Source organism: Somniosus microcephalus, chromosome 11, assembly GCF_052327205.1.
Source record: "Somniosus microcephalus isolate GS21.2 chromosome 11, FLI_Smic_1.0, whole genome shotgun sequence".
In the NCBI taxonomy this organism is placed as follows: Eukaryota; Metazoa; Chordata; class Chondrichthyes; order Squaliformes; family Somniosidae; genus Somniosus; species Somniosus microcephalus.
Genome location: NC_140997.1, coordinates 104,239,144 through 104,253,395, shown reverse-complemented (window position 1 = coordinate 104,253,395; position 14,252 = coordinate 104,239,144). Strand labels below are relative to the sequence as shown.

The 14,252-nt window shown below is 44.8% G+C and overlaps 1 protein-coding gene across 4 annotated transcripts in view; it reads right to left on the bottom strand.

Moving 5' to 3' along the window:
• Positions 1-662: 662 nt before the first annotated feature.
• The window catches only part of get4 (guided entry of tail-anchored proteins factor 4), an 83,438-nt gene continuing 69,848 nt past the window's right edge, over positions 663-14,252 (bottom strand). For all 4 annotated transcript variants that reach the window (XM_086001175.1, XM_086001176.1, XM_086001171.1 and 1 more), the window contains one exon: positions 663-1,397. In XM_086001175.1, the coding sequence (XP_085857301.1) occupies positions 1,386-1,397 (12 nt within the window). In that variant the 3' untranslated portion in view covers positions 663-1,385. The remainder of the gene's footprint in view (positions 1,398-14,252) is intronic.

Below are 14,252 nucleotides of genomic sequence, written 5' to 3'. Positions count from 1 at the left end.
ATAAAACGAAGTGCAACAAGCTTGGAAATATTACAGCTCCTTATTTCACACAAGGTACCACGGTGAGCCCTGTGTTTTGCACATCAATGTCCCATGTGAATACGTAACTGTAGTTAACTGAGCTTCATCATGTTAAAAAAAAAGGAGCAAACATGCCATCTCGATGCAAAGTTCTGACTTTGTACCAAAGGGACTAATTATTTTTCTTTAATTATAAATACAGGTATTAAAAAAAGCTACAGTCCAACTTATGCACAAAAATATCACTTAAATTAGAGGAAGCCATTCTGTACTCTGCCTTTAGATTTAACCTTTGTGAACATTTCAAAGGCCATGAATTACAGAGAGCGCTTGGTGGAAAAACAGATACGGTTACCAGATCTATAAAGCATAATGTACAATTACTCTAAACTTTGTGTGTTACTGACTCCAATTTCATCAGGTCTTAGCATTTTGCCACATGACAAACCCAGTTCCTGATTATGGAATCACTGTACACATTTTTAACAAGTTCCAGCACTTGAAATTTCCAATGCTTAAAAACTATTTAAGTTACTGGCATGCAAACCTTTAACATGCACAGCATTCTTGTGGTAGTTGTATGCAATTCACATATTAGGATATAAATTACCACCTCAAATAAAATAAGGGTGACAACAATCTTCTTTAATGTTGTTTATTGGTTCAAGAATAATTAAGTTCATTTTTGTGCATGATCCTTTGTAATCTGTGTGCAACAGCTACACCAATTGTGTAAAATTAAATCAAGTGCTGCTGATCCTTACTTTTCTTTTGTTCCTATCGACAACCATTCTGACATGTTAAACGAGAGCTAGTTTTAGCAATTTGAGACGCCTCGGCTCCTGTTGGCAGAATTTGCTATGTAATGAGCATCTTGTGCATGGTTTTACATCACACGGCCGAGGCCATTCATGTGTAGTGCCATGTGGACCAGTGTCCCAGTACAAAGCTGTAAAGTATTTATATCTTATGTAAAATAATCGAGAAAGACAAAACTTATTACATCAGTCAACACACAGCCAATTGGAACCAGTTCTTTAAACCATGAAATATCTACTAACATAAATAATACAGCATTTCCAATATAGACAGTAATAGGAACCATCCTTTGCACCTCCTTCAATAGAAAGGGAAAGAGCCCTTTGCAGATGCTCAGGTGTGAAACTGTCATGTAAAATGTCCCACAGTATAGCCGTTTCTTTTTCTTGGATAAGCAGATCATTCTTTAGACACCTCAGTGGAATATTGTCTTTAGACCTTTGCATCAGAAAGTTCATTTTCTTCTTAGTCCAGATCAATTGGATTGACATCTTCTGGTCCTTCTCCATCCACCTCATCTTCATCCCCTGCACCCATCAGACTGTTCAAAAGGTTTCCTGCAAAGAGAATATAAAAACTATTTACATTCAGTACTTTGCAGAGAAATTGTAGTTTATCTGGCTTTTTGGGTAATTTTTGAAAATGACATTTCTCTTTGGATAATGGCCAAAACTGTACAAACTGCTTCAAATTAATACGGTGCAAAGCATCTATGTTATATTAATAGATGTATCTATAATCTATTCCATTGAGAAATAAAAACTCCATAGGAAAAGTGATCCATCCGTGGCTAGCTAAAGAAGTTGAGGATAGTATTAGATTGAAAGAAGAAGCTTATAATGTTGCGAAGAATAATAGTAAGCCTGAGAATTGGGAGAGTTTCAGAAACCAGCAAAGGACGACCAAAAAATTGATAAATAACGGGAGAAAATAGAATGAGAGTAAACTAGCAAGAAATATAAAAACCAGAGTGTAAGGGCTTCTACAAGTATGTAAAAAGGAAGAGAGTGGCAAAAGTAAGCGTTGGTCCCTTAGAAGCTGAGGCAGGTGAAATTATATGGGGGAATAAGGAAAGGCAGAGACTTTAAACAAATATTTTGTATCTGTCTTCACAGTAGAAGACACAAAAAGCATACCAAAAATAGCAGGGAACCAAGGGGCAAATAAGAGTGAGGAACTTAAAGTAATTAATATCAGTAGAGAAAAAGTACTTTGAGAAACTAATGGGACTAAAAGTCAACAAATCCCCTGGACCTGACGGCCTATATCCTAGAGTTCTAAAAGAGATGGCTGCAGAGATAGTGGATGCATTGGTTATGATCTTCCAAAACTCCCTAGATTCTAGAACGGTCCCAGCGGATTGGAAGGTAGCAAATGTAACACCGCTTTTCAAGAAAGGAAGGAGAAAAAAATCCAGGGAACTACATGCCAGTTATCCGGAAAATGCTAGAATCCATTATCAAGGAAGTGGTAACAGGGCACTTAGAAAATCATACTATGATTAGGCAAAGTCAACATGGTTTTATGAAAGGGAAATCGTGTTTAACAAATTTATTAGCAGGGTAGATAAAGTGGAACCAGTGGATGTAGTATATTTGGATTTCCAAAAGGCATTCAATAAGGTGCTACATAAAAAGTTGCTATGCAAGATAAGGGATCATGGGGTTGGGGTAATATATTACCATGGATAGAGGATTGATTAGCGGGCAGAAAACAGAGAGTAGGGATAAATGCGTCATTTTTCAACTGGCAGTCTGTAACTAGTGGGGTGCCGCAAGGATCAGTGCTTGGGCCTCAGCTATTTATCATCTATATTAATGACTTAGATGAGGGGACTGACTGCAATGTATCCAAGTTTGCTGACGATACAAAGCTAGGTGGGAAAGTAAGCTGTGAGGAGGACACAAAGAGCCTGCAAAGGGATATAGACAGGTTAAGTGAGTGGGCAATAAGGTGACAGATGGAGTATAATGTGGGGAAATGGGAGAAACATAGAAGATAGGAACAGGAGTAGGCCATTCGGCCCCTCGAGCCTGCTCCGCCATTCAATGAGATCATGGCTGATCATCCAAATTCAGTACCCTGTTCCTGCCTTCTCTCCATATCCCTTGATCCCTTTAGCCTTAAGAAATACATCCAACTCCTTCTTGAATATATTTAATGAATTGGCCTCTACTGCATCTGTGGTAGAGAATTCCACAGGCTCACCACTCTCTGGGTGAAGAAATTCCTCCTCATCTCTGTCCTAAATGGCTTACCCCTTATCCTTAGACTGTGTCCCCTGGTTCTGCACTCCCCGACCATCAGAAACATCCTTCCTGCATCTAGTCCTGTTAGAATTTTATAAGTTTCAATGAGATCCCCTCTCATTCTTCTAAACTCCAGTGAGTATAAGCCCAATCGACCCAATCTCTCTTCATACGTCATTCCTGCCATCCCAGGTATCAGCCTGGTGAATCTTCGCTGCACTCCCTCCATGGCAAGAACATCCTTCAATTATTCAATTTGGTAGGAAGAATAGAAAAACGGAATATTTTTTAAATGGTGAGAAACTATTAAATGTTGGTGTTCAGAGAGATTTAGATGTCCTCGTACAGGAAACACTGAAAGTTAGCCTGCAGGTACAGCAAGCAATTAGGAAGGCAAATGGCATGTTGGCCTTTATTGCAAGGGAGTTGTAGTACAAGAGTAAGGAAAACTTACTACAATTGTACAGGGCTTTGGTGAGACCATACCTGGAGTACTGTGCACAGTTTGGGTCTCCTTATCTAAGGAAGGATATACTTCCCTTAGAGGCGGTGTAATGAAGGTTCACTAGATTGATCCCTGGGATGAGAGGGTTGTCCTATGAGGAGAGATTGAGTAGATTGGTCTTTTACTCTCTGGAGTTTAGAAAAATGAGAGGTGATCTCATTGAAACATATAAGATTCTGAGGGGGATTGACAGGGTAGATGCTGAGAGGTTGTTTCCCCTGGCTGGAGAGTCTAGAACTAGGGGGCATAGTCTCAGGATAAGGGGCAGGCCGTTTAAGGCTGAGATAAGGAGGAATTTCGTCACTCGGAGGGTTGTGAATCTTTGGAATTCTCTACCCCAAAGGGCTGTGGATGCTGAATCATTGAGTATAGATAGATAGATTTTTGGACTCTAGAGGAATCAAGGGATATCGGGATCGGGCGGGATCAGCCATGATCATACCGAGTGGCGGAGCAGGTTCGAAGGGCTGTATGGCCTGCTCCTACTCCGAATTCTTATGTTATGTAAAAATCTTACATCTCCATGCACTTCCTGTGTCAACAACTCTATTATAAATTCCTGTGTCCACATTTAGAATGGAAACTGTCTATGTAAATTTCTCATGTTGTAATCACGTCCTCCCCCCAGTGATGGCACTGTAACACCTCCGTTTTTCAACTCCCAGCTCTTCTGTATGGCAAATAATGTGCGTGTGTGTGTGTATACGCATGTACATGTGTGCCCACAGAGGTCAAGCTTTTCCAATCTCAGTCAGGACATTGGGAAGAGGGGCAGAATATCTGACTTGGGAGGGGAATCCTTTCGTATAGTGCCCATAGAGTCATAGAGTAATACAGCACGGATAGAGGCCCTTCGGCCCATCGTGTCCGCGCCGGCCATCAAGCCCTGTCTAATCTAATCCCATATTCCAGCATTTGGCCCGTAGCCTTGTATGCTATGGCATTTCAAGTGCACATCCAAATGCTTCTTAAATGTTGTGAGGGTTTCTGCCTCCACAACCCTTTCAGGCAGTGAGTTCCAGACTCCAACCACCCTCTGGGTGAAAAAGTTCTTTCTCAAATCCCCTCTAAACCTCCCGCCCTTTACCTTGAATCTATGCCCCCTAGTTATTGACCCCTCTACTAAGGGAAAAAGCTCCTCAGCATCCATCCTATCTATGCCCCTCATAATTTTGTACACCTCAGTCATGTCCCCCCTCAGCCTCCTCTGCTCCAAGGAAAACAAACCCAATCTGCCCAGTCTCTCTTCATAGCTGAAGCGCTCCAGCCCTGGTAACATCCTGGTGAACCTCCTCTGCACCCTCTCCAACGCGATCACATCCTTCCTGTAGTGTGGCGACCAGAACTGCACACAGTATTCCAGCTGTGGCCTAACCAGTGTTTTATACAGCTCCATCATAACCTCCTTGCTCTTATATTCAATGCCTCGGCTAATGAAGGCAAGTATCCCATATGCCTTTTTTACCACCTTATCCACCTGTTCCGCCGCCTTCAGGGATCTGTGTACTTGCACACCCAGATCCCTCTGACCCTCCGTCTTGCCTAGGGTCTTTCCATTCATTGTGTATTCCTTTGCCTTGTTAGTCCCCCCAAAGTGCATCACCTCGCACTTTTCCGGGTTAAATTCCATTTGCCACTGTTCCGCCCATCTGACCAACCCATCTATATCGTCCTGCAGACTGAGGCTACCCTCCTCGCTATTTACCACCCTACCAATTTTTGTATCATCCGCGAACTTACTGATCATACCCTTTACATTCATATCCAAGTCATTAATGTAGACCACAAACAGCAAGGGACCCAGCACCGATCCCTGTGGTACCCCACTGGCCACAGGCTTCCAGTCACAAAAACAACCTTCGACCATCACCCTCTGCCTTCTGCCACTAAGCCAGTTTTGTATCCAATGTGCCAAGGCACCCTGGATTCCATGGGCTCTTACCTTCTTGACCAGTCTCCTGTGCGGGACTTTATCGAAGGCCTTACTGAAATCCATGTATACCACATCCACTGCGTTACCCTCATCCACACACCTAGTCACCCCCTCAAAAAATTCAATCAAATTAGTCAGACATGATCTTCCCTTGACAAAGCCATGTTGACTATCCCTGATTAATCCTTGCCTCTCCAAGTGGAGACAAATTTTGTCCCTCAGGACTTTTTCCAATAATTTTCCTACCACTGATGTTAGGCTCACTGGCCTGTAGTTCCCCGGTTTTTCCCTACTACCCTTCTTGAATAATGGTACTACATTAGCGGTTCTCCAGTCCTCTGGCACATCCCCTGTGGCCAGAGAGGTCCTGAATATATGTGTTAGAGCCCCCGCAATCTCCTCCTTTGCCTCACACAGCAGCCTGGGATACATTTCATCCGGGCCTGGGGATTTATCCATTTTTAGGCCAGCTAAAACCGCCAATACCTCCTCCCTCTCGATGTTAATATGTTCGAGCATATCACAGTCCCCCCGCCCTATTTCTATGTCTACATCGTCCTTCTCCATAGTGAAAACAGATGCAAAAAATTCATTTAGAACCCCTCCTACATCTTCCGGCTCCACACACAGATTGCCACTTTTGTCCCTAATGGGCCCTATTTTTTCCCTAGTTATCCTCTTACCCTTAATATACTTATAAAACATCTTCGGATTTTCCTTTATTTTGCTCGCCAGTGTTATTTCATGGCCCCTCCTTGATCTCCTAATTTCTTTTTTAAGTATCCCCCTGCACTTTTTGTACTCCTCTAGGGCTTCCTCCGTCTTTAGCCTTTTGTATCTACCAAAAGCCCTCCTTTTTTTCCTAATCCATTCTCGTATATCCCCTGACATCCAAGGTTCCCTGTGGTTTTTGGAACCACCCTTGACCTTTACGGGAACATGTTGCCATTGTATGATCTCAATCTCCCTTCTGAAAGCCTCCCATTGCTCCGATGCGGATTTTCCTACAAGTAGCTGATCCCAGTCCATTTTGGCCAGATCCTGCCTTATCCTATTAAAATCGGCCTTCCCCCAATTTAGAACCTTTATTTCCGGCCCATCCCTGTCCTTTTCCATGACCACCTTAAATCTTACCATATTATGGTCACTATCACCAAAGTGCTCACCTACTAGCACTTTTTCCACTTGGCCGGCCACATTCCCTAGAATTAGGTCCAGTACCGCCCCCTCTCTTGTAGGACTTTCTACATGCTGGCTCAAAAAGCTCTCCTGGATGCACTTTAAGAATTCTACACCCTCTGAGCCTTTCACACTCTGACTATCCCAGTTAATATTGGGGAAGTTGAAATCCCCCATTATTATTACCCTATTATTTGCACATTTCTCTGAGATTTGCCTACATATCTGTTCCTCTATCTCCCCCTGACTGTTTGGAGGCCTATAGTACACTCCCAGCAAAGTGCTTGCCCCCTTTTTGTTTTTAAGCTCCACCCATATGGCCTCATTAGAGGACCCTGCTAATATATCATCCCTCCTTACTGCAGTAATTGACTCCTTAATTAATATTGCGACAAATATACATTCTGGCAAGAAATAGCAGAAACACAGAGCATACCTCTTCAGTTGGCTAGAGGCTGCACTGTCATCCTCTTAAGAGGGATAGATGGAATAACAAAAAGCCTATTCAACTTATAATTCGTCTTACAGAACACGTATAATCTATGCTGGCGTCGACCCCACCCTCCACCCCGAAACTTAATCCCCTGAAGCTGATTAATCAAAAGCAAAACTTCCGAGATAAAGTTTTAATATGTCTGAGGTAAGAACACCAGATTACCAATCCATCATTCCACAGGTGACATTAAATCCTCACGATGCTTGAATACTAGGGCAACCTGTCGTACCCTTCAGCAGATTTTCAACCAGCTACTTGATAAGCATTTTATCCACACTTTTCTGCATTTTAAAGAACTGGATAACAGCCTCCCTTAATCTTTTCTCCATCAAAAACAAGTCTGATTCTGTCAGCTACTCATCATAAGGGGCAGCTAAGTTCATCCTTGGCAAATCTTCTTGGAACCCTCACCAATGTCCTCAGTCTCCTATGAAGATAGCATGTCCAAAACTGCACTCAATATTCAAAATGTAGCCTTACTAAACGGCTATACTCGACTGGAGTAACCTTTTTTGACAGAATCAAATGCCCTTGAAATGCATCCTAGTATTTGATTAGCTTTGCTGAATATTGTCAGCGTATGGTTGACAATCACACCTAAATCTTTTTCCCTTTCGGTCAAAGGTCATCTAACGCATCAGGCCATTTCATTTTATCCAAATCCCTTTGAATGCCATCACTACACAAATAGCAACGGGTGGCTGGCTCCCTGGTCCCAGGCCTTTGCCAATGCCTCTCTGTAATCGGTGTCCTAGAGATGTGCAAGAGCAACCCGCAGATGGCTTTGCCTTTCCTCCTGTGGGGCAGCGCCTGGCCGCTCTTGGCATTTCTCCACAGCGATGTGGCTGAGGCAGGGAGCTTGGCCGTGTTGGGCAATCATGGGCACAAATCTTGTCCCATCGCAATGCCACATAATGGTGCTTCAATGCTGTCACAGTCATTAACCAAACTCATCTGCCCATCTTGAACTGAATCAATAGCCATTATCAGTTAATAAAAACAGAAAATGCTGGAAATACTCAGCAGGTCAGGCAGCATCTGTAGAGAGAGAAACAGAGTTAACGGCCCCGATTTTCTGCCAGCCATCGGGTGGCTTTTCAGGCGGCCGGGGGCCGAAAATCGCCAAAAAAGCGGGTCGCGACCCACCCCCCCCCCCCCCCCCCCGCCTGATTCCCCGTCCCGTCCGACTTTCGGACCGCCGTTTCTCTGCGACCCGCTTCAGTCCCGCCCGCCGCTGGCAGGACTGGCCATCGGAACACTAATGAGCAATTATTACCTTGTTTAAGTCGATTTTCAGGGGCCGTTGCGATTTTGGGGCTTTGCCCACATCAAACACACCTGCGGGGAACCCCGCTGATGAAACCTGGCGTGAAGCTTGCCGGCTTGCTTGCTGTCAGCTGCAGGTCATTCGGAAAAGCTGCGATTTAAAGGGACAGCACTTGTATGTTGAAGTACCTTGTTGCTGAAGGCTTGGGGCTACTTCTTCAAGGCTTAGGCACAGCTGTGGAAGGTTGGAGCCTCACAAACTTCTACAATGTGATCTCCTGGGAAGCCCCTCTCGCCACCCTCACTCAGCGCTTCCTCAGCGGAGGCATCTACGAGAAGCATGGGACGCCTTTTTTTCCTTCCCTTCTTGCCATTAGAGGGTCTCCAGCAGCAGAGGCGGCAGCAGCAGAACCAGGAACAGCAGGATGAGCACCAGGAGCACCAGTCTGCTGCTCACTCACCTGAAGCTGCACAGGCCAGAAGGGGCCAGCGCTTGGAAGTGGCTTGAGAGCACCTTGCTGCGCTTTAGGGGGCCATGGGGACCCGTTTCTGCACTGGCAGTCCTACTCAGAAGGACTTCCATGAAGATCTGGTTTCTCTGTTCAATAGATGGCCAACGCTCCTCAAGAGATGTCATTCTCTTATGAGCACTCACCATGTTTTCCGTACCCTGGCGAGTTATCTCCTCCATGGAGGTTGCTAACCTTTCCATGGTGATGCGTTCATGCGCCAATGACTCCACAAAGGCTCTGCTCATGGTCGCTATGGACTCCTCCATTCGCTCCACACTCGCAGCGACCCTGGAGACAAAACCTGCCAGAGACTCCTGCATCTGTGCATGGAGATCCATCACCTCTTCTCTTGCGGATGGACCCAGAGGCAGAGGGTCGACATGCAGCGCAGCTGAGCTGAGCTGGCAAAGTCCTGCGCCCTCCGACGAGGACTCTCCACTGCTGTCCCTGTCTCCAGAATCTGCTGAGGCTCACTTGTGAGCTGTGAAACACCAGGTGACAACACGACTCTATGTCCCGAAGGTCCCCCCGAGGTGCGAGTGTCTGCGCTGGTGCTGGGTGTGCTTACTTCTGCTGACGCTGCGCCCTCAGAGGTTGGAGCTTCCTCTGAGGAGTCTGGCTGCACAGCCTCTTCCTCCTCCACAGTGAGGATGGGGGCTCTGGATGGTACTGTGGGGGAGTAAAGGAAGGAGTTAAGAGATGTGATGCCAAGGCGACATGCACATTTGAGTTGACATCTGCTGACACCTGCATCCATGCAGCCTTGGTCTCAGTGGGAGGCCTCTTCCTGACCTAGGGAAGAGGACCTCCCTGTGGGCCCTAACCCCATCCAATAATGCCTGCAGTGAAGCTTCGTCGAATTTGGAGGCAGCTCGGGGTCTGGCACTGGCCACAGCTGCTGCAGGCTCCTCTGCCATCCTGTATGGTTCGTTTGGAAGCCTTCAGAGGATGCAATGCTTGCTATGGACCTTGAAAGCACCACGAATGATGACATCATACTGTGGGGCTTTCTGACTAGAAATGGACAATTAGCAAGGCTGCCCACATGCTGGGAATTAATTGGCCACTTGAGGGAAAATTGCGTGGAGCTGGCTGACACATTTTTGTGTGTGTCAGAACCCCACATTCGGGGGAATCCGACCATTTCCCACACAAGCCACAAAATCGGGCCCTGCGTTTCAGGTCGATGACCCTTCGTCAGAACCTGACGTTTCAGGTCATCGACCTGAGTATTTCCAGCATTTTCTGTTTTTATTTCAGATTTCCAGCATCTGCAGTATTTTGCTTTTGTATTGTCAGTTACTATTTTGTTACCCTTATCATTACCAAATTGTTCTTCCATCTCTCCCCTTGCTGTTGTTTTCTTCCGACAGATGATGTCATCCCATACCAACAATGTCACGCAGCTTGATTGGACTATCTTTACACATTATTCCACAGCATCTTAGGTCAATGTCTTGTCCATGTTCCGCTTGCAGTCAGGTTTCTGTTACACCAGTGTCACTAACCTTCACCTAGCACTGTATACAGCAAACCCCAGCAGTCTATTCCCAATGTTCCTTGCCTAGAAGTAAAGGCTTGTCCTTCAAATCCTTACCTTTATTTGAACTCATATTTGCATTCTCTCGTAACCTGAATGTAATTTCCATTTGCAATAATCATTTACATTGTTTGCTAATGTTTTAGCCCATCCCCATCTAAATCTAGTTCAACTGAAACCCAGTTTCTATATGCTGATACAGGAGAAGCAGGATAAGGGAAAGGAGAACAAATAAATAAAATCACATTAAAAATGCTGATAATGCCCATACTTTTAATTCTTATTAAAAACAAATACAGCCAGTTTTCAGTTTTGGAATGCCTTGACTATTGTTGGCAACTAGTTCTTAACACTCTCTAAGGGTGTATATAGATTCTCAATTTAACATTGGTGTAAAGTAACTTGGCTTTGCAATGGTGCTAAATTGGAAGTGTCAAGATTCAGGCCCCCAACTGTCTCAAAAGAGAAGCGGATGGAGACTTGTTGGAGAGGCTGGTCTCACACCAGTCCTGTTTGACGTTGCATGCAGTGTAAATTCAGGGCAGTGCCAAACCTGGTTTACAAAGTGATCAGTGGTCCACTGGACCGCCAGGAACTCTGTCAACCCAACTAACCTCAAGTTGGCGGAGAGCCTCCTCTCCGTGCTTTTTAAACATTTAAATTTGATGGACACAGCTCTTTCCTGGGAAAGGCCATTACAGTTCCAGCACCCATGCAATGTAAAATAGAACAAATGTAACGCTTACATTTAATAATTGTTCAATTATTGTCTTAGTGCACTGGGGCAGACCTGCTCCCCGACCACCGCCCCCCAAAACAAAAGTCAACTCCATGGATCTAAGATATGGTAGAATTTTTAATCACAAAAGTGCTACGTTTGGGAGCCAATTAAAAATTTCACCGTAATAAGAGGCCAATGCATCAGACATCTGATATTGGCAAAATCCATGCACGTTTTGGTTCAAAATGCGTATCTTCTAAATGTTATTTTTTAAATCATTGCCTCAGTGTTGTCAGGATGCTTGTCCTGAATGAGCTGCAATTTCCTCCATTTAAACATTTTGAAGACCAAAGCTATCACCTTCAGCCCTCGCCACAAACGATTTACTTTACATAGGAAGAACATAGGAACAGAAGTAGGCCATTGAGCCCCTCGAGCGTGTTCCACCATTCAATGAGATCATGGCTGATTTGTGATCTAACTCCATGTACCCACCTTTGGCCCATATCCCTTAATACCTTTGGTTAACAAAAAGCTATCAATCTCAGATTTAAAATTAACAACTGATCTAGCATCAATTGCCATTTGCGGAAGAGAATTCCAAACTTCTACCACCCTTTGTGTGTAGAAGTGTTTCCTAATTTCACTCCTGAAAGGCCTGGCTCTAATTTTTAGACTATGCCCCCCTAGTCCTAGAATCCCCAACCAGTGGAAATAGTTTCTCTCTATCTACCCTATCAGTTCCCCTTAATCTCCTGAAAACTTCGATCACATCACCCCTTAACCTTCTAAATTCTAGGGAATACAAACCTAATTTGTGTAATCTCTCCTCGTAATTTAATCCTTGGAGTCTGGGTATCATTCTGGTAAACCTACGCTGCACTCCCTCCAAGGCCAATATATCCTTCCTACGGTGTGGTGCCCAGAACTGCTCACAGTACTCCAGGTGTGGTCTAACCAGGGCTTTGTATAGCTGCAGCATTACTTCTACTCCTTTGTATTCTAGTCCTCTAGATATAAAGGCCAGCATTCCATTAGCCTTTTTGATTATTTTCTGTACCTGTTCATGACATTTTAATGATCTATGTACCTGGACCCCCAAGTCTCTTTGGACATCCATTGTTTTTAGCTTTTCACCATTTAGAAAGTACCCTGTGCTCTCCTTTTTAGGGCCAAAGTGATGAGCTCACATTTGCCTACATTGAAATCCATTTGCCACAGTTTTGCTTCACTTCATCTATCGATATCCCTCTGTAATTTTATGCTTTCATCTACACTGCCTACAATGCCGCCTATCTTTGTGTCATCGGCAAATTTGGCTATGTGGCTTTCTATGCCATCATCTAAGTCGTTAATAAATAGTTGAGCCCCCAGGACAGATCCCTGCGGGACACAACTAGTCACATCCTGCCAATTAGAGTACCTGTCCATAATCCCCACTCTGTCTCCTGCTGCTTAGCCTACTTTGCCACCGATTCTATCCCTCTCCCCGGGCACTGTCTCAGGCTGAACCAAACTGTTTGCAACGTTGCATCTTAATGGATCCTGAGCTGGGCTTATCATCTCCATCACAAAGATTGCCTACTTCCACCTCTGTAACATCACCCGTCTCCACCCCTGCCTCAGCCCATCTGCTGCTAAATCCCTCATCCACGCGTTTGTCACTTCCAGACTCGACTATTCCAATGCTCACCTGGCCAGCCTCCCATCCTTCACCCTCCATAAACTTCAGCCCATCCAAAACTCTGATGCCCGTATACTATCCCTCAACAACAAGTCTCGCTCACCCATCACTCCTGTGTTCTTGACCTACATTGGCTCCCCTTCCCCCAACACCTCAAGTTTAAAATGCTCACACTTGTGTTTAAATCCCTTCATAGCCTCGCCCCTCTATCTCTGTAACCTTCTCCAGCCCTACAACACTCTGAAAACTCCACGTTCCTCCAACTCTGGCCTCTTGTACATCCCAAAATCCCTTTGCCCTGCACTGGTGGCCAGGCCTTCGGCTGTCTAGGCTCTAAGCTCTGGAATTCTCTCCCTATACATCTCCACCTCTCTCGCCTCCTTTAAGACCTTCCTTAAACCCAACTCTTTGACCAAGCTTTTAGTCACCAAGCTAATATCTCCTTCTTTGGCTCGGTGTTGATTCTCATCTATTACGCTTCTGTAATGCACCATGGGATATTTTTCTACGTTAAAGGCGCTATATAAATGCAAGATGTTGTTGGCTTTACAAAACTCACATGCGGAGACAAGGAAATAAGACACATGATTACATAATTTATACCTCACAAATGCCAGCAAAATGCTAGCATTGTTTGTGGCATTCTTGAACATATCAGGATTTATCTAAATCTTGGATGCTTGAATAATATTTCCGCTGAGTCTTCTCTTCTCCAGAGTAAACAATCCCAGGCTTATCAACCCTCCTCAGAGTCATAAATCAGCCTTCAGTTCTTTTGCTACTGTCTACACTGCCTCCAATGCCAGAATATCCTTGCTGTAATACAGAGACCAGGATTGTTCACAGTCCTCCAAGTGTAGCCGTGGCAGTAACTTGTACAGATTGATGGGATCTGTGCTATGCCACCCATGATCTAATTAACTTTCCCTATTGCTGCTGCACACTGTGCTGCCAATTTTAATGAGCAATCCACCAATGCTCCCAGATCCAGGGGGCACATCCCAACACAAGTGTTAGGATGCACCTGCCGAGGACCTTGCTAAAGTTGGTGGGAAAAGCGGGAGGTCACTTTATGAGTGGCTCACCTCCTGACCCCTCTCTACCATCTACAAAGTTCAAGTCAGGTGTGTGATGGAATAGTAATAACTCGCAGCTCCAAAACGCAAGAGGCTCAACACCATCCAGGACAAAGCAGTTCACTTGATCAGTGCTGCTGCCACTGGACTCAATGTCCATCACCTCTATTACTGGTAGAGGTGTTTGCAGTATGTACTGTCATTGCAGCAACTCACCAAGGTCACTCAACAGCACTTCTCTTCCCTGTGAC